Below are 25302 nucleotides of genomic sequence, written 5' to 3' on the forward strand. Positions count from 1 at the left end.
ATCGAAAGGGAAAGAAGAGGGGAAAAGAAGAAGCAGAAGAAGCGTAAGAAGGCGAGAGGATTGAATTAAGATTTCATATGATTAAGGATTAGGTTAGTGGGCAAAGGTGATTTTGAGAGAAGTTTTGAGGAGGCACGGAGTAGTAGGTAATGAGTACGAAGTACGGAGTACGGAGAGTACGGAGAGTACGGATAGACTGAGACTGACTGACGGACTGATGGGCACCAGTACAAGCACAGCACAGGCACAGCCCCGGCGGCGCCTGAAGCAAGCCAGAGTGACTGAAGTAATTACTGTATATTACCGGTATCGCCGTTCGCGATCAGGCGGCCACTCGAAGGACGGTTAAGGATTTTTTTGCAGCATGAGGAGCATTAGCTCCGGTGGCGAGTGTCGTATATCTTACGCTAATTACGGAGAATACGCGGAGATACCTTCCACCCACCCAATCACACCCTCAGGCGCTTAACCTTCAGTTGTCGCGTCAGGCCGATATCTTCGCCCGTCATCTGTGAGTGAAGCTTAGCAAAGGAGATTACCAGATGGGAAGGTCATTCTAGCTCCGAGTCGATCTGTTTCCCAGGAGAGACCATCACACCTCCGTCACACCTCCAGAAAAGATAACCCTGCAATGGCTGGAGACGGATCTGCCGATAGCAGTTGTACTCCGTATTGTACTTACTCCCCCGTAACCGATCTTCGTCTCCTTCACTGCATTCCGATTTATAAATAACTCGAAGCCACGTTCCCTAGCCGGCTTCTTCGGTTTCCACTCCGAGGGTGATGTGTGTGGTGATCTTGATACAGACCAGCGTCTCGCGAAGGGATACCGGAGTGAGTGGCTGGACCAGGAGGGGGCTTTTCTCACTTGCCTCTTCTTCCCCTTCCACTCCCTCTTGCCCTAGATACTAGTCTCGCACCCTGGCCTCAATGCAATTGAAGACCTGACCCCCAAAAAATGAACGACCCATTGTCAATGGTTGGGATCGAGCCGGGTTGCTTTTAGCCTGGCCCTACCGGACAATCTCAACCCAAAGCAGTGGGATTGTCAGTGCTTCGGTGAACTGAGGATGACTGTGGTCTTGGCAGTGGATGACCATACGTGCAGTAGAGAATTATCTACAAGTATAAGCAAACAAGGGAAATATCAGCGTCTGAGACATTGGAACCTTAACTGATCCTTGGTTGAGGCCCTGATCGGCAAAGAGCCCAGCTGTCACTACTCGAATGTGGCCATCGCCAGGCAATCGAGCTGACTTGCGGTGTAATCGTCCCAATCTGGCGTTATCGAAGCTGCATTCCCTCCGCCATACTATTGATTTCCTGATTGGGCAATGATAGCCTTGAGGATGCCTCATGGCGCCCCGCCCTGGGGGGGACATAGTGGCCTGGGTGCCTGAGGCATATAGCTATCATCAAGGTGGGGGTGGAAAGTTCCATCAATAGCAGATGCATGAGCGGGTTTCCTCCATTCCCACTGTGCATAATCTTTTCCAACTTTGGGTTTTCCATTCTATACAAATTTTACTCTAAGATCTCGCTGCAGAGATCCTCTTGGTCCGAAGATCTACACTGAAAATTCCCCGAGCAGACCGCACTGATCAAGGAGAAACCAACCCCCCTTTCCACAGATTGTCGATCCAACTTGACCAGCAGCAACCATGGCCGACGCAGAGTTGGAAGAGGTCAGTATGCCAGCTTCATGCTCCGCCGACTTTTCAATCTTTCCCCATCCGTCATCTTAATGCCATAGTCGACCTCGTTCTTTTTCTTCAGTGTATCATTGATCGACCCTGACACTAAAACATGTAACAGATCAGACGGGCCCGCATGGCTCAGCTCCAGCAACAGAGCGGTGGTGCACGCGGCGGGCCAGGTGACGGCCAAGAAGATCAGAGAAAGTACGCACTCCTTACAGCTAGCCACATGATTGGAACCACTAATCGCTAACTCTTCGTCAAGACAAGCTGAAGGTATGCGCAATAGCAATCACAAATCCACCTCCGCGCCATGTTCCCTCCTCTACCTCCGCCCACCACGCTGCAAAGAAAATGAGTTTACTCACCATAACATCCCTAACTAGCCGACCGCCGTGCCTCCATCCTGAACCAAATTCTCGAACCGGAAGCCGCCGACCGCCTGGGCCGCATCCGCCTCGTCAAGGAATCGCGCGCCATGGACGTGGAGAACCGCTTGATCATGCTCGCGCAGACCGGCCAGCTGCGCCAGAAGGTGTCGGAGGACCAGCTGAAGCAGCTGCTCAACGCCATGGCCGAGAACCAGCGCAAGGACGAGGAGGAGCACAAGATCGTGATCTCTCGGCGCAAAGGTGGCTGGGACGACGACGACGATCTGTTGGACTTGTAGAGGCGACAATAATCTCTGATGTGATGAAGTGTTCTTAGCGAGAGAGACGTTTGACGTCCGCAGGTGATGATGATGGTCTTTTGCAGTCTCTTTTATGATACCTTTCGCCTGCTTCTCCTCTTTTCTCCGCCCCGATCTAAACTGTGGGTGAATCATCCATGCATGCGCTTTATGTTTGGGTTATCGGCTCTGAAAATGTTTCGATATGAAAGGCTACTCTTATACCTGCTTGGTGCGTAGAGCCTGCTTGACTTAATGGGTAACAGCCTACTCCGCATGGCCTTCGAGTCCTCCTTTATACCTTTATGTCAACCCACACGTAAAACCGCAAACCAAACCAAGGAATTCTCTAAACCAGAAATCAATGTATCCATGCCATGCAATACAATAATATACACAGGTATCACCACCACTGAAGCAAAACCAAAAACAAACACGCACGCACGCACGCACACTAAAACCCAGCCTTCGCCGCAGCCGCCTCCTTCTCCCTCTTCTTCTGCAAGCGGATCATCCTCCGGATCTCGCGCATATCCGGCGGCCTCTCGATGCCCAACTCCTCGCGCAGCGCGCCCACATCCTTCTCCAGGATCTTCTCCCAGTACACGTTGATGAGCTCCTTACTCTTCAGGCCACTCTTGACCGCCCACGGCAGGTAGATCTTGAACAGCCGCTCCCGCTCGGCGGGCTTCAGCCGCACCGAGGCGAACAGACTCAGCCCCGTCATCGGGATCAGGGTGTTCAGGAACTCGAACGCCTTGAGCGCCAGCTCGCCCTCCACGAAGATGGGCAGCCCCGTGACCGCGTGGTAGAAGTCGTGGCACTCGCGGTACCGCTGCATGACGTAGGCGCACTCCGGGTCGTCGATGTACTGCACATTGTCGCGCGTGTCCGGCGACACGCCCTCGCGGTCCAGCCACGTCGCGTACGTCCGCCCCACCGTGTTCTCCGGCAGCGTGCGCAGGTAGGCCATCTGCAGCGTCTGCGAGGTGATGCGCGGCCGCTCGCGGAGGATCTGCCGCCCCGTCGGGTCGGCGAGCATCGCGTCGCGCAGCCGGTAGATGAAGTAGGGGGTGGCCGTGGCTTCGCCGCAGGTTGCGATGAGATCTGTGGTTGTGGTTGCGTTTCGTGGTTAGTGTGGGGAATTGGATTAGAGGGAGGAAAAGTGCCGCTTGTCGAATGCGGGTGAGATTTATGATGAGAAAGGGGTTTCAGGCGCACCAGCTCTTCGCGGATTGATGAGAGCTCCAAAAGCAGAGCCCACGGCCAACGCGCCGCGCTCGAAAAAGGTCAATGGCACATGGCCGGGATAGTTGGGCGGAGGACGGTTCCAGGCGGAGAAAGACCGCGCGGAACGAGACTGGAGGGGCACAGGAGCTGCGATTGTTGCTGTGGCAAGGAGGTTCAGCTCCCGAGCGCTGAGTACAGCGCTGCGCTTCCCGAGAACAGACATCTTGGAGGTTCAAAGGGACACCACGTCGCACTGGACTCGAGCTTCGTGGGGGCAATAGTCGGTCGAAGTAGATGCAAGTGGTACGATTTCGGGGAGATTCCGGATAGCGTGAGTGGTGGGTCTGGCGTGCCGTACCGCCTGATAAAGATCGATAAGATAAAAAATGAAGAGACCTTCCTTTATCGATTGAAGGTGAGAGCGGGTCAATTTCCAGATTATTTGCGACGCAGCCGCATTGTCACGACCGCGAGGTTCAGCAAACTGAAGCCCCAGCTAGCAATACACCAACTGTCAACATAATTATCCGATCACCCAGGTTACATTCATCTCCGCATCATCAACACAACAACAAGACCGCGTCATTCAGCTCGACAATCGCAAAAAAATGCGACCCACCTGGTGGCCCGGCGAACAACATGAAGCGTTTACCGAATGGGCTCTATCCCAAGGCATCATCATCAACGGAGTCAGCCCGGCACGATTTCCGGGTCGAGGACTAGGAATGATCGCCACACGGCATGTTGAAGTACGACAATACACACAATACTAAACCAACAAAGCCGCTCGCCAGCCATACACTAACATCACAAACCCACCAAACCAGAAAGACGAAGCCATCGTAACAGTGCCGCACGAAGCCATGCTGACACCCTCACGGATCCCGACCTCCTTCTCCAGCCGATTCCCCGATGGAACCCCTACGCATGCGCTCTACGCCGCCTATCTCACCAACGGCGACCCTGCCGACCTGGAACCATACACCCTCTGGCGGCGCACCTGGCCCACCCGCGCCGACTTCGAAGCGAGCATGCCCATCCTCTGGCCTGCGTCATTCCGGCATACAACACACTCCGAGCCCTCGCCGGCGGCGGCGGCGTCGTCACGACCCAAACCCAACGTCCCTTCCAAGACCGTTGCCCTCCTCCCCCCTTCCATCTCCGGCCAATGGACCACGATCCCGACGTCACCACGCGCGCACGATTACGAAACCACGCACCAGAACCTCCTCGCGCAACAGGAACAACGCCTGCGCAGGGACTGGGATATTGTGGTCTCCGTGTTCCCCAACACAGACTGGGACGAATTCACGTATTATTGGCTGATCGTCAACACGAGGAGCTTTTTCTACCTGATGCCCGGCCAGGAGTCGCCGGAGGATCGGAATGACGCCATGGCCCTGCTGCCGTTCGCCGACTATTTCAATCACTCGGATGTAGCGGTAAGTTTCGAACATTCGTGCCTGCGTGTGTGTGTGCGCATTGTGAGTTGTGCTAGGGGTGGGGTGGCTGACTTTGGCGGGGTTCTCAGTGCAACGTTAATTTTGATGGGCATCATTATGTGTTTCGCGCTGCTAAGGAGTACGGTATGATTTAACTATCTCCTTGAGCTATCTGCCTCGAAGGTTATTACGGCTGAGTTGTTGATTGACTGTTTTGGTGTCGCAGACGAAGGGGATGAGATCTATATGAGCTATGGCCCCCATCCGAATGATTTCCTGTTCACTGAGTGTGAGTGTCCAGCCCTAAACTTGCGCGTCTCTACATCCTGGCTAAACTCGGTTTCCAGATGGTTTCTACTTGGAGGAGAACGAATCTGAGACTCTATATCTCGATGCCATTATATTCAGAGATCTCAGCCCTAAATTACAGGAGGAACTGGATTTTCATCAGTACCTGGGGTGTGTATATTGCTCCTGCTTCCGTTATAACGCAGACCACCGTCGCTAATCCGCTGCCGATCAGGAACTACCAACTGACAGCCGGTGGTGTTTGCTACCGGACCGAGATCGCCGCTGCGATCACCTATATGAGGCCCAAGGACTGGCAAGATCATGTTCTCGGCTACTCAAGTCAGAGTGTGGATGAAAGGAGATCCGCAGAGGTAGTTCGAAACTGGATTGGCGCATATATCGAAGAGGCAGATACGGCGATCCGATATCTGGAGAGTGTTCTGCCCGGTGAGAGCGACCAATTCCATCCAGAAAAGGTACGAACGCTCCTGAACCGGTGGAGACAGATTGAACAGCTCTGCTTTCAAGCCCTAGATACGATTTCCTGCTAGGAATATAGACATAGTTGAGAGGAGGTTATTTAATTGGAATGACCAAAAGGTGAAAGCATCCTGTGGTCTGATTGAGCGCTTCGAGAATCCCGGTTTCGCCCATCCACGGGGGCCTCAATGGGGATTGCAGAGATTTCCTTTTGACGGGCCTCATATGTCTTTCCTTGTATCAAGGCTTGAATCAAGTAGTTCATCACTGGTTTGAGGCCGAGCTCCTCGCCTCTGCGCACGATGTAGCCGTTCAGGAACTGGATTTCAGTTACCCGGCCCGCATTGATGTCGCGCAGCATGTTACTCTCCTGGCCGGCAGTCCTTTCGGCAACTTGGGTGAGCATGCGGCGTATGCGCTCCGGGCCAAAGCGGACCTCCATGCCAGGAACTGCCCGAACCTCGGGCAGAGCGGCGATTATGCTACAGGTTTCGAGTAGGAGGAGGCGCATCACACGGGTGAAGTGGTAATTGTAAAGAGTACCACCGTTTGTAAATCCCATGAGCGCGGTCAGCGGCTGGAGAACGGATTGAATCGCGATTTGCTCCAGCTGAGTCAACAAGAGATCGGTCGGGGCTACTGCAGTAGCGACGAGTGGCGCGGTGGTGGTAAGCATGCGCATGAGGTACCGGGTGGTTTCGGGCCAGCTTTGTGTCCAATAGATCTTGTCGGCCTCAGCTGGAGACAGTCTACCGTCCTGCGGTGGAACCCCTAATACAAGTGTGCCCAGCTGAGCATGATAGAATTGAAAAGCGCCCTTTCTCCGACGAATGTAATGGGTGAATACTCCTTGCATGAAGTGTGGGCGTGTCTCGGGGTCCGGATAGCAGTGTCTGTTAATTTCTTCCATCGTGCCTAGGCCGTCTGAGAGGACCAGGATCGTCGAATCGGGCGTCAAGCGATGCTTGATCGACTCCACAGCCAGGACAGTCCAGTTCGATCTGACAGGGATGATTGCACACTCGATTTTCGAATCATCCTGTTGGAATTGCACGGTTCCGGGAGCCTCAGGTTGCGCCGCGCCAGAAAAGTCGCCGTCAGATTCGAGCGTGTCATCGTTTCCGTACTCGACCTGCTCAGTCTCCGGTGGAACCGAATACCAGGTATCCTTGCCCCGCCGGATGTTCACATCGAAGCCGGTTTTGATGTCCTCCAATCCATTCGCTTGCAAGCTTATGCTCTGTTTCCCAGCCATCCACTTTTGGTAGGTGGTGAAATCGTTCAACAGCAGGGTGATAGGCGGTACAGACCGTCGACTTGCTAATGAGTGCGCAAGAAATAAAGCGCTATTGTCACTACCCACGATATGTATGCGCCCTGAAAGCCGATGTTTGGAACCGCCGTTGCCCGATTTCTCGGGCTTAGTGGTCGGGCTGGACATGAGGCAACTGACAGTGAACTGCCGTGCTCTGAATACCGGTGAGACGCATGATGTATATAATCCAGTCCGCCACAGCGGACTGCGACCAAATATGTACGACACTTTGAGAAGTTGCCGCGGAACAGCGGTCTTGAGAAACCGGGGGGCCGGGGGTTGTACCCTCTGTGGAGACGGTGGTCGTGCTCCTCCCTGAGCGACGTATGGTTGCAGGCAAGATCTAGAAAGGTAGAGTTAGGTATTTCCGAGCATGACAATATCAGCCGAGCCTGTCAGTATGTTTTGTAAGAATAGAAGATGAAAGGTAAGTGAAAGATGCGAAGGAAGTAAGAGGCGGACAATTTTGTCCCGCCACCGCTTCGCTCACCGCCTTCATCACCGAAAAAAATCACCATCTTGTACTAGATTTTCGGGATTTCTCCTTTCAGCATACAAAGAACCGCGCTCAACATGGAGGCTGCAGATCTACTTCCGCTGCTTGAGCAGCTAGACGACAACATTGATGACCTCGAGGAGATTCTCCAGCCTGTGTTGGACGGCTCCGTCGTGAAAACGTCGAGCAATCTTCCAGTACTGGACAAAGCCAAATTCCATGTCCTGGTCACTTATGCTTTAGAATCTCTCATCTTCTGTATGTCACCAATTCCTCGGCGATAGCTGCGTATGTACTAATATCCTTATAGCCTGGCTGCGTCTGCATGGTGTCAACGCTAAGGAACACCCGGTCTTTCGAGAATTGACCCGAGTGAAGCAATACTTCGAAAAGATCAAAGAGCTGGAGACGGGACCTGAGCAACGCACTCTCAAGCTCGACAAGGAGGCCGCCGGTCGCTTCATCAAACACGGTCTTGTAGGTTTCATTCATCGACAGTTCTCTTAGTATTGCAGTACTGACTCGTGGCTAGGCTGGAAATGACAAATTCGACCTGGAGCGCAAAGAGCGAGAGGCGAAGGAAAGAGCACGCGCGCAGCTCAAGGCATCACTCCTAGCGAAGAGAGACTCCTCAACCTCCGACCCACCGACCAAGACTGCCTCCGACGAATCCGAATACGAGTCTGATGCCGAAAGCGAGGCCGCGGACGAGCAACCCGCGCCGACCACCCAAAAGAGCAAGAAGAAGCAACCAAACGACGACAAGAAGAAGAACAAGGACAAGCAGCGGAAGAAACTCAACAAAGAAGAACGCAAAGAAGTCAAGAAGGATAGGCGGAAGAAGAAGAGCGACATGCGCAAAGTGAAGAATCTGAAATGAGGTAGCCTCTGGATCTTTGACAGTGCACATGGCTTAGCATTGTGATCGGCTGGTCCGCTCTACATGGCTAAGCACTATTCTGCTCACCAATCACAACTAGCACTTTTGATCGTTGACCGAGTCGCATTTGGGTCTGTTTCTAGAGTGTCATATACCCCGCTACGAAGGGAGCCCTCAACGCCTATAGCATGGGTAAACTAGGAGGGCTCAACGGAGGCTATCGTTCAGACCGGCGCCTGACTAACCCATGTGATGCGCAAGGCTGACCGGGTATTCCGTTCCTGAGAATTGTGGGAGCCAGCAGCTGTACCTCTTACAGCGCGCCAGTGGAATCGGCGCAAAGCTTGGACTCTTCCACCACTTACTGCAAGGTTCCACCACAGCCGAACAGTGGCAACATCAGATCTTGATCTGGTTGCATAGACATACTCAGCCGTGTGGATCATGGGCATGTTTGGCGGTGACTCATGGGGGACCATCGGCCGGAGATAAGGGGTGTTCGATCGATGGATAACTCCGTATATAGGCCGCGATCAAGGAGTTTCAGTCGAAGTTTTCCGTCCACCGCTGTAAATTCTCCCAATAACATAGAGTCGATGGGCCTTCCATATAATTGTTATTCGAATATTGCTAGCAATATGTAGGTGTTAAACCAATGTCAATCGATAATCACATGATAAATCTTCATTTTGCTTGTACCTGAAGTGGCCGAGGACTCGACCAATCAAGAACAAGTCCCGAATAGCCGGACCGGCAGCTGACATAAGCGGAACAGCACCAATCAGCAGTGGCGAAATGAGCACAGCATCGGAGGTTTGGGACTTTCTCCGCCCGACGGGGATTCGAGCTTGTTCTTTTTCCATAAAGACAATCTTTCCCCCGATTGCCATCCAAAGCAACACTTCCTTCTCAACACCAACCTCAACACCACCCACCCACCCACCCACCCACACAGACCAAAATGCCTCGTCAACGCCGTGGTGCCGCTCCCACCCCCGCGCGCAGCGCTCCCACCAGACCTACTGCCGCACCCGCCAGACCGGCCGCTCCTGTCCAGCAGCAGCACAGCCAGCCTCACTCGACCTCCGCCCACCCTCCCGCCGCTGCCCCTGCTGCTGCTCCCCCGGCCCCGATGGCTGCTCCTGTCCAGAGCTCCGGCCCCGGTCTCTTCGGCCAGATGGCTTCCACCGCTGCGTAAGTGACCCTGGTGCCCGGTTGCCCGGTTGCCCCCAACCCCAAAACGACCAGCCGCAAAACCCCAACTCCCTTCGCCCGCTGTTCCTCATCCAAAACCCTTGTACCTCCAAACTAACGACCAAGAACAGTGGTGTAGCAGTCGGATCCTCCATCGGCCACGCCATCGGCGGATTCTTCAGCGGCGGCGGCTCCAGCGCGCCCGCCGAGGCCACCGAGGCCGCGGCTCCCCCCGCCCAGCCCCAGGCCATGGACAACGCCCTCTGGGCCGGCAACGCCACCAACAGCTCCTGGGAGAACCCGGCCTGCGCCACCGACGTGCAGAACTTCCGGCGCTGCATGGACGAGAACCAGGGTAACATGTCCATCTGTGGATGGTACTTGGATCAGCTGGTTCGTATTTTCCGAGATCCTTTCGGTAGATACCGCTGTGATAGCGGGGAGAAAGCATTGACATGTTAGCTAACACTTCATTCCAGAAAGCCTGCCAGGCTGCTGCCAAGCAGTACTAGATTTGTCGAGAGAAGAGTCAATCTAAATCCATATATCCGTTGGATTTGACATCTCTGACGTAAGAGATCGATCTATGCTGCTTTTCTTTTCACGTTGGTTTCGAATGCATAACGCAAAAACACACATACCATACCCCCCTTCACATCTCCTACATCGGGTTTCTCTTCCAGCTTGTTTTTCTGGAGTGCTGGTGTTGGGGAATGTGTTCTTTTTCTAGCCACGTTTCCCTTGCCGTGTGGAATGGAATGGAATCAATCTCAAGATCCTGTATCATCGGGGCCAGGGCTTGTGAGGGATGGTTTATCATCTGCTTGTTTTGTTCCTTTTCTTCTGCATGGCGTTGAAGACTGGCTACCATCATCATCATCATCATGACTGCCACTACTACTATTATTACCCTTGTATATCTAGATCAATCATCACGAAAGCGATAGGCACGAAGAACGAAAATCAGCGGGAAAAAAAAGAAACATCTCCACTCCTCATAGACATACTCCCTGTAGTCTCGTAGTCTCGTGTTTCTTAGGTCCCAGTAAACTAGATAGTGCTATCGCTGCTATACTACATACATCCGAAGCATGTGATCCAATCTCTCGACGACTGAGCTCAAATTACAGTACACAGACCCTCATCGGCGATCCGTATCATCCCTACGTGGTTGGAAGTTCAACTACGGGGCTCGTTATTAGCAATGCACGGACGTAGCCACAACGGAGACCAATGAAGGCAGTGCTTACCTGGTTCCCGTTATAGAACTGATTATTCTCCTGCTCATCACGTTGGTCTCTCAACGTCCGAATGATCGGGCCGCGGTTCGAGGTGCCAGCAGGCCGAGCCCTTCGGTCCGCATCACTCGTCGAAGGGGCACTGGTAGAGGGTGATCCCGTCTGAGCAGAGCCCGGATTCTGAGCCTCCGATCCATACCCCAAGAAGGAACCGACCAAGCCTGTGGCGGTGCCGACGGCGGAGGAGAAGAGCCCGTACGCGGTGGACACGGCGCGAGCGGGCAGGCTGGATCCGGCTGCGGAGTAAGCGTCGGTGTAAGTGCTGATGGGCACCATGACAAGATTCGCGGATGAGCCTAGGCCGAGCTCTGCCAGGGTTTGCTCTTCCTCGGCGATCGTCAGGGTGTGGTTCGAGAGAGGAGTGAGAATGTGCTTGAGGTTGTAGGGACGCTTCTCTTCGAGCATTTGCGTGTCGAGCCAGGGACGGACGTCGGCGCGGATGGTTTGCGACGGGGAGAAGCTGGAGCGGACGGAGCTTCCGTCAAAGAGGCGGATTTGGAGACGGTATTGTGTCGGGGGCGAGGGGGGCTGCTGGACTTGGGGTGTATCGATCTGAGGGGATGGGGGCGTAGGTTTGGGAGTCGAGGCGACGGGCTTCGATAGGGTTTTGCGGGGTGGCTGTTCTGAAGTGATGGCCTTGTCGGCTTGCTCGGGCGCTACGGTGGGCTTCTTCTGTGTCGCGGCCGGGGTCGTGACCTGGGATAATCGCGCATCCTCCACTCTCTTCTTGCCCTCGCGCCTACTCGAGTCGCGGTTCTCGCTCGCACCAGAGGCCAAAGTCGGTGAAGTGGCAGTCAAAGGTTCAGCTGCCGGCGCAGCAGCTGTAGTCACAGGCACAGGAGGCTCACTTGCAGTACCCCCCAGAGTAGTACCCTCCATAGCATCCCCAGACGCACCAGTCACGTCCGGTTGAGCAGTGGCCTGACTCTCATTCAGCTTAGCAGCAAGGCGACTGCGAAAGTCCTCCTCGGAAATCTCCGGCACGAGATAGTCGCACAGCATGCCATTCCTGCCAGACCGTCAATAAAACTAACAGACAACACAAGCACAGATACACCTCCGCACGTACTTGATGACAACAACCGTCGGAAACTTGACAATGGGGCAGAAAGAAGTCAGAAATCCCGCTTCCTGACTATCCTTGGTGATGCGCAAGAGCACAGCTCTTGTCTCGAGTAACCGGGCGAACTAAGCCGTGAGCGGAGGGGGCGCGATATAGATCCGATGGAGCAGCTATTGTTTACCTCCTCATCCCCTGTGAAGTAGTTGTCCTCCCATGTATTGCTCGTCTGCTCATCATCTGGGTCCGGCGTCAGCTCTGGTCCTCCGAATACGTACTTAGTGGTTGGAGGGGGCGGTGCCAGCAATGCGGAGAAACGACAGCTCGCCAAACAATGAAAGCAAAGCAAACGAACCTCGAACGAAACATACGACGGCCTTAGCCTGGCTGACAGCCGAGACAATTCCCTCCTGTAAAGTCCCCGAGTAGAACATGGTTTCAGGAAGAGATACCAATAGTCGTCAAGCAAAAAAGCAGGGAAACAAAATCACAAGCATGGAGAGTAGCAAACGGGGGGTCGGGAAGTGAGTGGGTGGAGAGGTTCGGAGCGCGGAGATGACAATCGATAAGACAAGGCGGGAAGCGGAACTGGACTGACGCTCCACTCAATCACTCCCTCAACTTTCTTTTCCTTCTCTCCGCATCTCTCCTCCCACTACCACCCACCAACCCTCGAGCCCAGGTATACAATTGTATTGCGAGGAGGGCACCTTTATACCTGTCAACATGCGGTCCCTCATCTCCGCTCTCCACCGGAGCGCCACATCATTGCGACCCGCCTCACGAACAGCAACAACAGCCGCATCTTCCTCATCAACCTCCTCCTCCTCCTCCTCCTCCTCCTCCCTCCGCCGCACCCCCCGAACGAACGCCTTCTTCCAGCCCAAATCTTTTGACTCAATCTGCACCAGATGTCGCATGCAGCAGCAAACCCGATCCTACAGCAATCAACTAGCCGACGATCCGGCCTGGCTCTCCGTCGTCGACAATCCCGCGAAGATCGTCCGGACCGGCAACAAGCATGGACCGGGGTTGATTATTCTCGGTACGCGTTGCCCTTCTTCTCCCCTTCTCCCCTTCCCCCCGCCCTTAACCCATCAAGACCCCGAATTCCTCTCCCCCAATAGATCACCAATTACTAACCAGAATGACACGAGAACAGCCCTAATCCCCATCATCTCCTTCGGCCTCGGCACCTGGCAAATCTACCGCCTGGACCGCAAGACCAAAATGATCGCGACGTTCGAGGACCGCCTGGTCAAGGACCCGCTGCCGCTGCCGCCACGGATCGACCCCGCCGCGATCGCCGAGTTCGACTACCGCCGCGTCTACACGGTGGGCCGCTTCCGCCACGACCAGGAAATGCTGGTGGGGCCGCGCATGCACGACGGCACGGACGGGTTCTTCGTGGTGACGCCGCTGGAGCGCGGCGAGGGCCAGTCGACCATCCTCGTGAACCGCGGCTGGATCTCGCGGAAGCAGCAGGATCAGAAGGTGCGGGACCAGGAGGGGGCGCTGCCGCGCGGAGACGTCGTGGTGGAGGGCCTGCTGCGCGAGCCGTGGAAGAAGAACATGTTTACGCCGGACAATGTGCCCCACGAGGGCAAGTTCTACTTCCCAGATATCCAGCAGATGGCTGAGTTGACCGGTAGTCAGCCGGTGTGGATTGAGCAGACTATGGGTATGTTTTGCCTCCCCCCCCTACGTGTTCTATGTGCAGTGGAGAAAAGGTATTTTGGAGCTAACGTTGTTTGTTCCTTTTAATTATAGTGCCGGATCTGGTCGAGTCCTATAATCGGGAGGCCAAGGGTATTCCCATCGGTCGTGCCGCCGAGGTTAACTTGCGCAATAACCACAGCCAGTATATCTTCACATGGTGAGTTTTGTCCAGCTTCGCAATGCCAGGGCATAATTATCCCCGATGAATCCCTGCTCATTCGCTCTAGGTACGGCTTGTCGCTGGCAACGACCATTATGTTCTGGATGATCGTTCGCAAGAGACCGAACGAGGCCACTCGTCGTGTCCGGTTGAATCGTAACTGGTAGTAGGTGTGTTCGAGGTGTCGATCTGCACCTTCCAGGGCTTGTCGCGTGGGGCGTGTATGTTAGGAAAGATTTATGTATATGTGCCGACCATTCATGGCGGCATCGCCAATCTCATATCCTGCAGCAGCTCTTTCGGGAGATGCTTTTGTGCAAGAGAGAAGACTGTAGTGGCATTGCTCAGATGCCGTTGTCTAATTGAAGGAGTTAGTACCCCGTCGTAATCGTAGCGATTTGGTACTCACCGCCTCATCAAAGTTGTAACGTCGCTCTCATCGATCGTCTTGCGCCCAGCATGCTTGGCAAATGCTGCCAGATCGTCACTGGCCTGTTCGAAGAACCACGACGAGGCCTGTTCAATCGCCGCCAAAGTCTCCTTGCTGATTTTCGCCTTGGACCCGTGCCGTGCCCGCGCAAAGCGCATGGCCAACTTCTTCACAACACCAACGGGTAGATTAGGAACGGGGATACCGTGACGGGAGAGCTTCTTCTGCTTGACGCCAGGGGCATACTGATCCTCCTCCCGCAGACCTCCACCAACAATCCCAGGACTTCGGCTCTCGCTCATTGCAACAGACTCCGGGGCTGGAAACTCCATGCCAAAGTCTCCGCCAGCGTCGGACACATCACTGACATCATCATCATCCCCGGATCCCACGTCCATATCTAGGGGCATATCCACTGGTGGAAGCTCAAATCCCTCATCATCGTGCATTGGTGCGTTCTGGTCCAAATCGCCGACCCCAGGGGCTGGCGGCGATGGAAAATTGAACTCGAAGTTGAACCGGCCCAAGTCCTCGGTGTCTCCCCTGCGTAAGAAATATCAGCTATGTAAATGACGCTCCACGTGCGGTAGACTTGGCCCACCCTCGATCAAAGGCCCCTTGGCTATCAATGGTCTCGTCTGCTTCGTCTCCGGCGTCATCGCCATGCACAAGCCCCGTATCATCCTCGTCATCCTCATCGTCGCTGTCCAACCGAGTCGCATCGCCAAAATTCTCGCTCAGCCGCGGACCCATCATTGACAGTCTGCCCCTGTCTAGTTCGCTTGCAGCTCGCCTCGGGTACTCAACCGTGATATCATCTTCCTCGATCGCCAAGGATAGCCTCGGAGGACGCATCTCCGGTTCCTCATCGACCTCATAAACTTCCTCTAGTGGTAAGGATAGCCGGGGTCGTTCCAACTCGGGTTCATTGTCAAGGATCTCAAACTCGTCCTTCTCAGGCTCGACAGGCTCCGGGGCCACGGGCTCCGGTTTCTCACTGGGTGACGAACGAATCGGTTGAGTAGTCGGGGCAAGTGCTACTTCAGGTCAGCCGGATTTATCTCAAAAGGTTTCGCACATTCGTGAGTAAATCCGTGAGAGGATGAAATAGCATCGGTATGTAAAGGAGGGGACCGCACCCTTTCCCAGATTCCGAAGGATATCGAATGTTGTTTCCCGTTGGATTCGTCCGCTCTTCCTGCGATCTCGGCCAGGAGTGTTCGCATTACGTCGCTGAATTGCATTTAGTCTGAATGGGGTGGCAGGCGCGCCGACGCCTCTGTTACGCGGTGTAAATCTGTTGGCGGATGGAGTGGTAGTTGACGTCGCGTGTCGGCTGGGAGTGAGGAGGTTTTTGGTTGGGATTGGAAGGCGCGAAAGCTGTGTATATAGTACTAATAATAAGCGTATATACTCTTTCTGAGGCATGGAGAGGCCGTACCTGTGTGAGTGTGGTGTCTCCAATTGGGGAGAAGGATTCCGAAACTTCGGACAGTCGCGGTGACCGGCGCCGGGGGTTGGGAGTAGTCGACATTGTTGCGGAGGATTGCCACTTAAGCTAGGGGATATCTCATATGTCGACCAGAAGCACAGCAGCAGCATCTATTCAGAGAAGCTCTAGTAGTAAATGATGACCATTGCGACATGTGCTCGACCGAAACGATGCCTGGTAGAAGACGTGAGGGGAAAGCGCGTCGTTGAAGTAAATGCGGATGAGGTGAAACCGCGCCCAAATGTGACGACGCCCGCGCGGCAGAAGATACTCTCGAAACAGAAGGCGGTCAAGCAAACTGGGTGAGTTCGGACCTGATTCGTGGAACTTGTTTATCTTATCGATAAGAGCGTGCTGACTCAGCATAAAAAGTTGGCGCAAGAGACATCGCGATCGAGTTACGCAGCCCTGTGAAGGCTTTCCTCTGCCGTAAAGCAAGTTTCAATTTTCAGATCTGAATCATGTCCGACGGAAACGCACAGCCTTCCGGCCTGGCCGCCAAGGTGGACAAAAAGCGCAAGAGGCAGGCCGAGGAATCCAACTCCAAGACGGAGCAGCAGATCAAGTCGACTGGCAACAATGCCTCGGATGGACCGAAGAACAAGAAGAGAAAGGACAACAGCAAGGGCAAGTTCGATAAGAAGAAGGGTGGAAGTAAGGGCAAGGACAACAAGGACAAGCCGAAGCAGCCCAAGCAGCCCCAAGAGACCAAGGCAACAGAGGTCAAAGGCAGCATCGATGAAGCGATCGGAAAGATGGACGGTCCATTGTTGGCCGATCACTTCGCCCAGAAGGTTCGCCGGCATAACAAGGAGATCACTGCTGTTGAGCTGAGTGATCTCTCCGTGCCGGGTATGGAGCCTTTTTCAGTTCTGGACGACGTGGGGGACAATCCATATACTAATGCTTCTTTCCCAGACTCCGCATTCCTCGATACCTCGTCCTTCGAATCTGCCCGCAACCTTGAAAACCTCCCCGCTTTCCTGAAAGCCTTCAGTCCCGAGAAGGGCGCGCATCTGTCGAAATCGTCTGAGGAGAAGGGAACCCCCCATACGCTGGTGATTGCCGGTGCTGGTCTCCGGGCCGCCGATGTCGTCCGAGCCCTCCGCTCATTCCAGAACAAGGAATCTATCGTAGGCAAGTTGTTCGCTAAGCACATCAAGCTGGAAGAAGCCAAGCAGTTCTTGGAGCGGGCACGGTATGTGACTCTTCCAATCTATCGTCTTATCAACCACAGATAGACCAACTAATTGCCGCTTATAGCATGGGCATTGGAGCCGGTACCCCAGCCCGCATCTCGGACTTGATCGATTCAGGTACGACCTCATCTCTCATGCTTTACAAACGTTAGGACAATTTTAATTTATTCTAGGGTCTCTTAAACTCGGCGAACTGGAACGCATTGTCATCGACGGCTCTTACGTTGACCAGAAGCAGCGCGGCATTTTTGATATGAAGGAGACGCACCTCCCTTTGCTTCAGCTGCTCACGCGGCCTGAGTTCAAGGATCGTTACGGTGCAAAGGTGAAGGGAATCAAAATCATGGTATTCTAAAAAAAAAAAAAAAAGCAGCGACTGTACATACATGAAAAGGGTGTTGGCGTTTGTCCTGCGGTCTAATCCTATTCTCTTCACTTGATATTATGTATTAAGTTCTGGGTGCTGCCAAGCCAACTGTGCAGATTCTGTCCCAGTTGATTACGACTATACAGTTATTATATGAGAGATAAATCAAATAAGAACTTGTATATATAGACGATAGATAGTGTATATGTATGTGAAAGATAACCTCAACAAACAGGTCATCAATACCAATCCGCCTCCTCGAACTTCCGCATCATATCATCCAGCGCGTCAGCCAACCCCTCACCGTCATACTGTACTGTTAGGCATTCAAGGCCAACGAGCATATCTTCAATGGTGACAGCCTCCAAGTCGGGACAATTATTCTTTACGCAGCCGAGGAACGTAGCCCATGGAACGGGCGTGATTGTGAAGCACCCAGAGAAGGTCAGCGACAGTAAATGGCCACCGATCAACTGCAACCACTCTTGAATGTCCTCTAGAGCGATACCAGAACGATGGATCTCAAGATGTTTGATCTCCGCCAGAGGTTTGACGTTCTTGATCAGTGAGACAAGATCCCTGGACTGGCCGCTGATGGCATTGCCAATGATGATCAGTCTCTCGAGCCGAGGCGCAGTTTGTATGATCTGGGGCAGAATCCTGTAGAGGTAATTAGCAAGGTGAAAGAAGTAGGGCTGCGTGACCTGCAAGGTAGTGAGCTGAGTCCAGGCACGGGCAAGGTTGGGCTGCTTGTGCATTCGGGTGTAAGGACGGGCTCTTTTGGGCCTCTGAGATTCCTCAGTATACCGATGAGTGTACAAGGCCAGATTTTCCACGGGGAACTCAGCCTCGACGAAAATGTGGAAAAGGATGCTAAGAACGTCGTCGCTATCTAGGTACGTGAGGTTACCTTCCTTCCAGCTGAGGCAGAGTTCAAAGCTCCTGCAGTTTTTGAGTGCGTGCACGAGGTCATCCTTGAGTGTCTTGATCTTCGGAATCGAGGTAGGATCCTTGATCAGGTTATACATAGTCACTCTATGAAGGGGGGTTAGAGGACCGAAGGGTGGCTCAATCCTCATGATTCTAACGTAGTCTCTCAACCCGTCGTTCTCCGCAATTCGATGAATCCGAGAGAGACTCTGATTGGAGAAATCCGTGTGTATAACGCGTAGTGAACGAGTCCATACGGGCTCCAGAGCCTTGGTTGTGCACGCTTTCATATCTTTAGAAACAGCACGGAGAGAGAGCAAGTCCTCTGCATTCAGATAATCAGCCATCATGCAGATTAGTTCCGGAGGCAAAGATGTGACACCAAGCATTGCTATAATTGAAAAAGAAGATAACAGTGAAGGTGGTTTTAGCGACGAAGCGAGGCTTGTAAATGCAGATGGATTAGACCTGACAAGCATTTTATATGGATCTTCTCCAAAACAAGACAAAACTGCATTATAGCAACAAAGGGTATTGTATGCCGGTGGGAACAAGGAATGAGACAATGATGTCCTTGGCCATTAAAGAAATCCTAGATTTATTTGGTTCGCAATGCATATGAAGATCGTCCGTCATTCCTTTTTATACCAACAGGCTTAAATTGTTACTCTTGACCGCGTTGTTTTAACAGTGAGATTGAAAGAGTGTAGTATTGGGAAGGCTGCTTTCACCATCACTTCTGGGTTGGGAACATTCATAGAGCACCCGATAGACACGAAGGGTGGCCTTTGATGTGTTTGTTTCGACATCTGTAAATGGGGTCCTCACTGTCTTCGGGCAAGCTTCGACTTCAAGGACGATGGCATGTCTTGAAGTTGATATGCTTTTGGTTTCCGCAATTTCAGAAGTCCTATCTCAGAAGTCTCATCTAAAGTATAGCATCATTTTCAAGGGTTTCAAATCGATTGGAAGCATGCTGGCATTGTTCCAGCTCCGAGTTTCAGTCTCATCCAATCTTCCATCTCCTGATAGTAGCTTCAAGCTGTGAACCGATGAGATCGAGCCTCGAGACAAGCGACAGCGGCTAGGGATTCATATCCAGCATAATCAATGCAAGCACGCCCTGAGTGAGTAATATCATGATCGAATTCACAGGTTATGCGCCAACTACCGGATGGAAGCAGCGACTGCATCAGAAAATATCTACATTGGTGTTAGTTGAGACGAAGAGTTTGACTGACATATGATAGGGTGCAGATAGAAGGACTTGGCCTTGTCGTTGAAGCAAAAGCTGTTTCTCGTCTTTGAGGACGAGGACAAAGCAGTCCATTTTGAAGGCAGCAATGTATGTATGTGGAACCGGTAGTTGTGACCGAAGCGGAGGAACTATGGTTCGAACCTGACACCTCAGGCATCACACATCTATCGCTCCGCTTGCTCTCACCGCTAGCTATCTCCGCCCGGCAGAAAAAGGAAATTTCCGAGATTTTTGGCTATCTTTTGGCATTGGTCCAGTTCTGGTTTAAACCATTATTCACCTCGAATCCAAATTTTTTTTTTTTCAAAACATCCCCATTTCCTACCAGATCAACATGAGCGACAAGAAGCGCAAGCTCACCGAGGAGGCTGTGAAGCCCGAGGGCAAGAAGGCCAAGCGCGACGAGAAGAAGGAGAAAAAGGAGAAGCGCAAGACCAAGGATGTCGTTGAGGAAGTCGGAATTGAAGAGGCTGCTGCTGTAGAGAAGAAGGACAAGAAGGAGAAGAAGGAGAAGAAGGAAAAGAAGGAAAAGAAAGAGAAAAAGGAAAAGAAGGAAAAGAAGGAAAAGTCCAGTGACGATGCGGAGGCCGCCGAAAACAACGAGGCAGAAAAGGAAGCATCCGAGGCCATGGATGTGGATGTCCAGGAACCCCAGGCGGAGGAGAAGAAGAAGGAGAAGAAGGAAAAGAAAGAGAAGAAGGACAAGAAGGCTAAGAAGGCCAAGAAGGACGACACGAACGTCCAAACAGAAACCCCGTCCGCTGAGGCCCCAGCGGAGGAGCCCGCCCAAGCAGAGGAATCGAGCCAGAAGGGAAACAGGTTCATTTGCTTCGTCGGTATGCTTGAGATAATGATGGCTGCTGGCGACGTGCGCTCATACATTTGTGATAGGCAACCTCCCCTACTCCGCTAACCGCGAATCCTTGACCGCGCATTTCGAGAAGATTACGCCGGTATCCGTCCGCGTCGCAACCGAGAAGGACAAGCCGACCAAGTGTCGTGGCTTTGGGTTCATCGAGTTCGACAACTACGATCGCATGAAGACCTGCCTTAAGCTTTACCACCACTCTATGTTTGATGACAAGAAGTACCCGCCGCGGCGGATCAATGTGGAGTTGACGTAAGTGCCAATAAGCCACTGAACAATGTTAGGATGCGATGAAATGCTGACTTACTGCAGCGCCGGCGGTGGCGGCAAGTCGGAATACCGGACATCGAAGATCGAGGCAAAGAACAAGAAGCTTTTCGAAGAGAGACAGCGGAATGCCAAGGAGATCACCAAGGAGAAGGAGCGCAGAGCTCACACCGAGGAGACCGGGGAAGATGCTTTTGCGGGCGTCCACCCCAGTCGCAGAAACCGTATGGCTTAGGATCCACTCCTCGCCGGATAGCGATCATCTAGATCAGCCTGGGCCAATCCTTGAAAAGAAATCCTGTGTTTTTTGTGCTCGCTTGAAAGATATCCTTCTGTTCTCTGTTTCTTATGTGCATACTTGGAAAGTGTCAAGCAGGATCATAGACTTGAAGAGACCAATTTTGTATATGACACGGCTCTGGCTTGACTATTAACTATCTTTCGCATTGCACACAAATCCAAACTCGTACGCTCACCCATGGCTTGTAATATTCCGATATTGAGGAAGGGAAGACGCTGAAGGCTGTGGTCAATTCAAAAAAGACGCTTGTAGAGTGGTATTGCAATGGCATGTTACATCTTTGTACTGCATTAGGACGGGGGGGAAGAAGACACAGAGGGTAAGGTTATCCTGAACCTGGATGGAATGGAGAAAAGAAGACTTCAGGATCATGGCACCAAAACAAGGAACGGGAGGGAGGACAACCAGCCAAAACCAGCAAAATGCGGGGCGTTACAGCCAAAACCCAGACGCCGAATTAGTTATTTATATTATAGGTCGGAAGATGCAGTGAGGGAGAGACGATCTACAGAATGACGCATTTCTTGTTCTTCGGTTTCGCCGTAGGCCGGGGGTTAAGGACAGCACTGAGGGTAACTGGTTAGAGCTCGAGACGCTAGCGCGGGGGCAGTTTGCAAACAACAACGACATACCGAATGGCCTCGTCGAATACACTTTTCAGGTTACGCTGTGTGAGAGCGGAGCACTCCAAATACTTGTGTGCTCGGATTTCCTTGGCCACGGCCAGAGCCTGTTCATAGGAGACGGGCTCCATCTTCCTCTGGCGCAAAGTTTCTAGAGTGGCCCGATCGTCCCTCAGATCGAGCTTGGTACCGACAAGAATGATGGGTACGTTGGGAGCATGATGTTCAATTTCGGGGAACCACTACAGGAGGATCAGTCCAGGTGTTTGACATGCGACTTGGGGGCAGGCGAGCATAGCCTCTCAGGGGTAAAGTACCTTGGCTCTCACGTTATCGAACGAGGGAGGGCTAACAATGGAGAAACAAATCAGGAACACATCGGTTTGCGGGTAGGACAGCGGGCGAAGACGATCATAATCTTCCTGTCCAGCAGTATCCCAAAGTCCTAAGCTGATCGGTCTGCCATCTACCATTACACTGGCAGTATAGTTGTCGAATCTGTGGGCCGGGTTAACAGGGTATTCGTATCAGACGAGAGCCTCCAAAAGAGCGGGATCACGGACACGGTAGGTATATATTCACCGGGGAAGGCGTTGGTTGTGTACGAAATCAGGAGACATGTCTGGCGCTGCGTCAGCAATGGATGACCAGCAGAAGTTACCCAGCAGAAGTGGGAACTGAGGAAAACCACGTACTTTTCCAACAGCACCGTCACCTGTTACCACACACTGTAACTCAGCACTCCAACGATTAGCTGCAGCTCAGTTGAGCAACATGGTGGATGTCGCTGGCAGGAGCTGACCTTCAGGGATTGAGTCGCAGGTCCTGTCGCCATCTTCGCTTATAATTCTAGAGGGTATATGAACACAAAAATAGACACGGTTGCGACGGTCACGACAGATCGATGGTAGTGGCGAGTTCGACTCCACGAAAGCTCGAGGATTCAAAGGGGTCAACGGGGGGAGTGGGTTGCGTCGTGGCTTAACGGGCGGACGTGTAACCAAGTAGCGTGGGTATCTGCTGAAGACCGAAAGGCAAATTGAACCGGTCAGGGAGGATTCGCAATGCACAACGGAGATAACGGCGGCACAACACACAAGACACAAATACACCGCCAAAGGTGCGAGACAGGAAATTATGCAGATAAAGTAAGAGGGAACAATGGCAGGCAAATAAAAGAAAAAGGAAAAGATCCAAATGGAAGGATGAAAATAGAAGGATTAGGAAAGAAGATTGTAGTGGTGGAGGTGGTGGAGGGAGGGAGGGAGGGAGGTGGAGAGGAGGTGACTGAAATAAAGAGAGGTGTGAATCAGCGGGTGAGAAATGTAAAGGAAGAGTGAGGGAGTCGATTGAGGAGGGGAGAGAGGAGGGGAGGGGAGGGGGGGGGATTGATCGATCAATCAATTCGAATTTGGTTTAGTGGATGAAGTGGGTAATAGGAATGGGGGGGGAGAACAAGAAGAAAGAGGAAGACAAAGTGTAGGAAAGGGACCTTCAAGGAAGAGGGGAAACAAGAACAACAACTGATAGCACGATACTGAAGAGAGAGAGAGAGAGAGACTCACGTCAGACTGAGGCAGAACTTCCAACAGACGGATGAATACACTAAAGCAAGCAAGCAGGCGAAGTAGTCACTCCTTGAACAATGAGACTATTGATCAATAGATGCGTTGGTGCTTTGATGCTTTGATGCTTGATGTTTGGTGCTTGATGTTTGGTGCTTGATGTTTGATGCTGGCACTGGATATAATTGTCCCCCACGAGAATCGAGACAGAGAGAGAATAAGAGAAGAAAGAAGAACAACCAGCAGCCTACCTGCCTGCCAGCCATGGGTAGGCGACGACTGACTAGTCAAATTAGTCGGTTGGGATTGATCCAATCCATCCTACGACTGGAATCATCATGAAGCTGGAATTGGACGAGATACTCGCGATGGCTGGGAAGCCAACACCAATCACAAGCATGTATCCAATATCAGCCTCTTCTCTTGTCGACAGCCATGATTTTCTCCTCCGTCAGAAGACGCAGTCTCTGGAATTGAATGGATAGTCCCGTTGGGATCCAAGGGACGGCGCTTGCACTCTTTGCCGGTTCAGGGGTCCAGCTATCTTCGGTTCTTCTGTGTCTCTTCCCAGCTGGCTGTCAACACACCCTCCCGTGGCTATTCCTATACTTGATCTTCATTTTGTTGTAACCGACCATACAGCATACGCAGCAGTACCCTTGACACTATGACTGGTTATATCGACATGGCTCACGGACCACAAGCCAAGAAATGAATAAGAAATGAACAACAAAAGTCCTTAACTATACATCATCACCTAGTTCGGTCCTTTTGCAGCATCAGGCGCAGACCGCCATCCTTCCGTCTAATATTAGATCATTAAGCATCGGCTCTGGATATGTACGCTGCAACGACGGGGATAGCTCGATTAGCGTCCCGATCGGATGCCGACTCGAAGTACGGAGTACAGAAGACGAAGTTATGTAGCTTAGCTCCTTGTCTGCAAGCGTCTACGTACGGTACGTGTGAACCGATACCTTACCTAGTACGGAGTAGGTACGGAGTAACCTGTTCCTCAGCTATACCTTAAACTACTTTATAGTCAGTAGCCAGAAGTACCAACCTCTGGATTTTCCCTCGCATCGTGAGCCCGCCTACACCAGACCTAGCCACCATCCAATTCGGGACTATCAATGTGGAGTACAGAGTGAGGTCCTGTTGATGAACTTAGCTGATACAGCTCAGAATTACCGAATATACTTCTTTAATGTACAGAGGTTGTCGGGATTAGGGTCCATCCCATCCCTTCCATCTACAGCCGGGAAATCTTGGTTGACTCTGGCAATGGACCACCACCCCGCTGGATCTCAAGAGGCTTGGCCATCAGACCCCCAGCCTTGGCCATGAACTCCTGATAGTAGGGCGTTTGACTGTGCTTCACTAGGGCTTCTTGGTTACGGTATCTGGTTGATGATAGTAGTCTTAGTTCCAGGTTCCTATCACACAAGAGCAGGTAAGGCAATGGGACAGGAGAAATAGCTACCTCTCGACGACCACAATAGCATTTCGATCTTGATTGACATAGGCATAGTAGAACAGCGTGTCGGGCTCGTTGGCCTGCACTTGGCGTGAAAGCTCACTCCAAAGGGTTGCAACCTTATATCATGTCAGTGGGAGGCATGCCACTTGATAGAAGGCGCGCGCAGAGTGATATGTAGGGGGGGGGAGAGAGAGAGGACACATACCTCATCGATCTTGTCAGGTTGAGGATAGGCAAAGACCGTAACATTCACATCGGTGGAAGCCATTCTACTGGTGATTCGGTAGCCGTGCCGAAAAGATTATTGACACTGGTGATGATAAGAGGTTTCTTGGTTTTGGTTTGAGGATTCAGGGCTGTTCAGTATTTCTGGCAAGATACGAGCTTATATACACATTGTTGACCCACTGAAAATCCCCAATTCTTAGACAAGAGTATTCGAATTGCTTACAATCTGCCTCGGTACATGGGCCGCATTTGTCATCGCCCTCTCTTTAACTCCGTCCCCAATTGCGATGTTGAGAAATCTCAAATTCATCAACCTTACTAAGGCCGTCCGTGCCGTTGAAACCTTCTAGAACTGTACTGTA

General features: G+C 52.4%; 13 protein-coding genes across 13 annotated transcripts; 6 read left to right on the forward strand and 7 right to left on the reverse strand.

The window, feature by feature from the left end:
* Window positions 1-1451: 1451 nt before the first annotated feature.
* Window positions 1452-2628, forward strand: BO82DRAFT_355236 (DNA-binding protein). The gene is made up of 4 exons (XM_025635394.1): window positions 1452-1685; window positions 1816-1901; window positions 1963-1973; window positions 2084-2628. The coding sequence occupies exons 1-4, from the start codon at window positions 1662-1664 to the stop codon at window positions 2365-2367; spliced, it is 405 nt and encodes a 134-aa protein (XP_025490961.1). The 5' UTR covers window positions 1452-1661; the 3' UTR covers window positions 2368-2628.
* Window positions 2629-2639: 11 nt separating this feature from the next.
* On the reverse strand, window positions 2640-3872 carry coq4 (ubiquinone biosynthesis protein COQ4). The gene is made up of 2 exons (XM_025640847.1): window positions 3589-3872; window positions 2640-3474 (listed from the first exon to the last, which is right to left on the reverse strand). Exons 1-2 carry the CDS (start codon window positions 3818-3820, stop codon window positions 2822-2824), a joined length of 885 nt encoding a protein of 294 aa, XP_025490962.1. The 5' UTR covers window positions 3821-3872; the 3' UTR covers window positions 2640-2821.
* Window positions 3873-4205: 333 nt separating this feature from the next.
* On the forward strand, window positions 4206-5881 carry BO82DRAFT_375388 (uncharacterized protein; the record flags this gene model as incomplete). The annotated part of the gene is made up of 6 exons (XM_025637475.1): window positions 4206-4346; window positions 4425-5039; window positions 5129-5183; window positions 5266-5328; window positions 5387-5498; window positions 5563-5881. 6 exons carry the CDS (start codon window positions 4206-4208, stop codon window positions 5879-5881), a joined length of 1305 nt encoding a protein of 434 aa, XP_025490963.1.
* Window positions 5576-7594, reverse strand: BO82DRAFT_355240 (ketopantoate reductase family protein). Its single transcript, XM_025635395.1, has one exon. The coding sequence runs from the start codon at window positions 7249-7251 to the stop codon at window positions 5911-5913; it is 1341 nt and encodes a 446-aa protein (XP_025490964.1). The 5' UTR covers window positions 7252-7594; the 3' UTR covers window positions 5576-5910.
* Window positions 7595-7698: 104 nt separating this feature from the next.
* BO82DRAFT_403111 (Sas10/Utp3/C1D family protein) lies at window positions 7699-8501 on the forward strand (the record flags this gene model as incomplete). The annotated part of the gene is made up of 3 exons (XM_025639358.1): window positions 7699-7879; window positions 7932-8098; window positions 8154-8501. 3 exons carry the CDS (start codon window positions 7699-7701, stop codon window positions 8499-8501), a joined length of 696 nt encoding a protein of 231 aa, XP_025490965.1.
* A 2204-nt stretch (window positions 8502-10705) lies between these two features.
* Window positions 10706-12567, reverse strand: BO82DRAFT_355243 (UBX domain protein). Its single transcript, XM_025635396.1, has 5 exons — window positions 12409-12567; window positions 12238-12293; window positions 12063-12181; window positions 10946-12002; window positions 10706-10878 (listed from the first exon to the last, which is right to left on the reverse strand). Exons 1-5 carry the CDS (start codon window positions 12485-12487, stop codon window positions 10837-10839), a joined length of 1353 nt encoding a protein of 450 aa, XP_025490966.1. The 5' UTR covers window positions 12488-12567; the 3' UTR covers window positions 10706-10836.
* A 107-nt stretch (window positions 12568-12674) lies between these two features.
* On the forward strand, window positions 12675-14250 carry BO82DRAFT_312370 (cytochrome oxidase assembly protein SHY1). Its single transcript, XM_025632436.1, has 4 exons — window positions 12675-13098; window positions 13216-13734; window positions 13824-13929; window positions 14000-14250. Exons 1-4 carry the CDS (start codon window positions 12780-12782, stop codon window positions 14097-14099), a joined length of 1044 nt encoding a protein of 347 aa, XP_025490967.1. The 5' UTR covers window positions 12675-12779; the 3' UTR covers window positions 14100-14250.
* BO82DRAFT_337622 (uncharacterized protein) lies at window positions 13792-16051 on the reverse strand. Its single transcript, XM_025633401.1, has 5 exons — window positions 15804-16051; window positions 15502-15742; window positions 14964-15399; window positions 14342-14905; window positions 13792-14290 (listed from the first exon to the last, which is right to left on the reverse strand). The coding sequence occupies exons 1-5, from the start codon at window positions 15894-15896 to the stop codon at window positions 14191-14193; spliced, it is 1434 nt and encodes a 477-aa protein (XP_025490968.1). The 5' UTR covers window positions 15897-16051; the 3' UTR covers window positions 13792-14190.
* Window positions 16052-16271: 220 nt separating this feature from the next.
* On the forward strand, window positions 16272-17425 carry BO82DRAFT_355246 (uncharacterized protein). Its single transcript, XM_025635397.1, has 4 exons — window positions 16272-16706; window positions 16773-17052; window positions 17118-17170; window positions 17227-17425. The coding sequence occupies exons 1-4, from the start codon at window positions 16316-16318 to the stop codon at window positions 17406-17408; spliced, it is 906 nt and encodes a 301-aa protein (XP_025490969.1). The 5' UTR covers window positions 16272-16315; the 3' UTR covers window positions 17409-17425.
* Window positions 17426-17659: 234 nt separating this feature from the next.
* On the reverse strand, window positions 17660-18822 carry BO82DRAFT_417055 (F-box protein; the record flags this gene model as incomplete). Its single annotated transcript, XM_025640012.1, has 1 exon — window positions 17660-18822. Exon 1 carries the CDS (start codon window positions 18737-18739, stop codon window positions 17660-17662), a length of 1080 nt encoding a protein of 359 aa, XP_025490970.1. The 5' UTR covers window positions 18740-18822.
* A 1055-nt stretch (window positions 18823-19877) lies between these two features.
* On the forward strand, window positions 19878-21213 carry BO82DRAFT_355249 (RNA-binding protein). Its single transcript, XM_025635398.1, has 3 exons — window positions 19878-20444; window positions 20500-20728; window positions 20789-21213. Exons 1-3 carry the CDS (start codon window positions 19943-19945, stop codon window positions 20976-20978), a joined length of 921 nt encoding a protein of 306 aa, XP_025490971.1. The 5' UTR covers window positions 19878-19942; the 3' UTR covers window positions 20979-21213.
* On the reverse strand, window positions 21145-22945 carry racA (putative Rho GTPase Rac). The gene is made up of 6 exons (XM_025635399.1): window positions 22470-22945; window positions 22363-22395; window positions 22231-22289; window positions 21985-22165; window positions 21677-21909; window positions 21145-21610 (listed from the first exon to the last, which is right to left on the reverse strand). The coding sequence occupies exons 1-6, from the start codon at window positions 22500-22502 to the stop codon at window positions 21550-21552; spliced, it is 600 nt and encodes a 199-aa protein (XP_025490972.1). The 5' UTR covers window positions 22503-22945; the 3' UTR covers window positions 21145-21549.
* Window positions 22946-24248: 1303 nt separating this feature from the next.
* On the reverse strand, window positions 24249-24980 carry BO82DRAFT_337631 (putative quinol monooxygenase; the record flags this gene model as incomplete). Its single annotated transcript, XM_025633402.1, has 3 exons — window positions 24249-24635; window positions 24716-24828; window positions 24918-24980. The coding sequence occupies 3 exons, from the start codon at window positions 24978-24980 to the stop codon at window positions 24485-24487; spliced, it is 327 nt and encodes a 108-aa protein (XP_025490973.1). The 3' UTR covers window positions 24249-24484.
* Between the last annotated feature and the right edge of the window lie 322 nt (window positions 24981-25302).

This window comes from Aspergillus uvarum, assembly GCF_003184745.1.
Source record: "Aspergillus uvarum CBS 121591 unplaced genomic scaffold BO82scaffold_34, whole genome shotgun sequence".
In the NCBI taxonomy this organism is placed as follows: domain Eukaryota; kingdom Fungi; phylum Ascomycota; class Eurotiomycetes; order Eurotiales; family Aspergillaceae; genus Aspergillus; species Aspergillus uvarum.

Coding starts and splice junctions, on each gene's coding strand:
- BO82DRAFT_355236 (XM_025635394.1), top strand. CDS start 1,662: ATGGCCGACGCAGAGTTGGAAGAG. Junction 1,686..1,815: donor CCGACGCAGAGTTGGAAGAG/GTCAGTATGCCA, acceptor AACATGTAACAG/ATCAGACGGGCCCGCATGGC.
- coq4 (XM_025640847.1), bottom strand. CDS start 3,820: ATGTCTGTTCTCGGGAAGCGCAGCGCTGTACTCAGCGCTCGGGAGCTG. Junction 3,475..3,588: donor CATCAATCCGCGAAGAGCTG/GTGCGCCTGAAA, acceptor CCACAACCACAG/ATCTCATCGCAACCTGCGGC.
- BO82DRAFT_355240 (XM_025635395.1), bottom strand. CDS start 7,251: ATGTCCAGCCCGACCACTAAGCCCGAGAAATCGGGCAACGGCGGTTCC.
- BO82DRAFT_355243 (XM_025635396.1), bottom strand. CDS start 12,487: ATGTTCTACTCGGGGACTTTACAGGAGGGAATTGTCTCGGCTGTCAGC. Junction 12,182..12,237: donor ACTTCACAGGGGATGAGGAG/GTAAACAATAGC, acceptor CTCACGGCTTAG/TTCGCCCGGTTACTCGAGAC. Junction 10,879..10,945: donor AGTTCTATAACGGGAACCAG/GTAAGCACTGCC, acceptor CGAGCCCCGTAG/TTGAACTTCCAACCACGTAG.
- BO82DRAFT_312370 (XM_025632436.1), top strand. CDS start 12,780: ATGCGGTCCCTCATCTCCGCTCTCCACCGGAGCGCCACATCATTGCGA. Junction 13,735..13,823: donor GTGGATTGAGCAGACTATGG/GTATGTTTTGCC, acceptor TTTTAATTATAG/TGCCGGATCTGGTCGAGTCC. Junction 13,930..13,999: donor AGCCAGTATATCTTCACATG/GTGAGTTTTGTC, acceptor CATTCGCTCTAG/GTACGGCTTGTCGCTGGCAA.
- BO82DRAFT_337622 (XM_025633401.1), bottom strand. CDS start 15,896: ATGTCGACTACTCCCAACCCCCGGCGCCGGTCACCGCGACTGTCCGAA. Junction 15,743..15,803: donor GAGACACCACACTCACACAG/GTACGGCCTCTC, acceptor CTATATACACAG/CTTTCGCGCCTTCCAATCCC. Junction 14,906..14,963: donor CAAGGGGCCTTTGATCGAGG/GTGGGCCAAGTC, acceptor TTTCTTACGCAG/GGGAGACACCGAGGACTTGG.
- BO82DRAFT_355246 (XM_025635397.1), top strand. CDS start 16,316: ATGTCCGACGGAAACGCACAGCCTTCCGGCCTGGCCGCCAAGGTGGAC. Junction 16,707..16,772: donor GAGTGATCTCTCCGTGCCGG/GTATGGAGCCTT, acceptor CTTCTTTCCCAG/ACTCCGCATTCCTCGATACC. Junction 17,171..17,226: donor CTCGGACTTGATCGATTCAG/GTACGACCTCAT, acceptor AATTTATTCTAG/GGTCTCTTAAACTCGGCGAA.
- BO82DRAFT_355249 (XM_025635398.1), top strand. CDS start 19,943: ATGAGCGACAAGAAGCGCAAGCTCACCGAGGAGGCTGTGAAGCCCGAG. Junction 20,445..20,499: donor CAGGTTCATTTGCTTCGTCG/GTATGCTTGAGA, acceptor CATTTGTGATAG/GCAACCTCCCCTACTCCGCT. Junction 20,729..20,788: donor CGGATCAATGTGGAGTTGAC/GTAAGTGCCAAT, acceptor GACTTACTGCAG/CGCCGGCGGTGGCGGCAAGT.
- racA (XM_025635399.1), bottom strand. CDS start 22,502: ATGGCGACAGGACCTGCGACTCAATCCCTGAAG. Junction 22,396..22,469: donor CTGCGACTCAATCCCTGAAG/GTCAGCTCCTGC, acceptor GCTGAGTTACAG/TGTGTGGTAACAGGTGACGG. Junction 22,166..22,230: donor GGTGAATATATACCTACCGT/GTCCGTGATCCC, acceptor CCCGGCCCACAG/ATTCGACAACTATACTGCCA.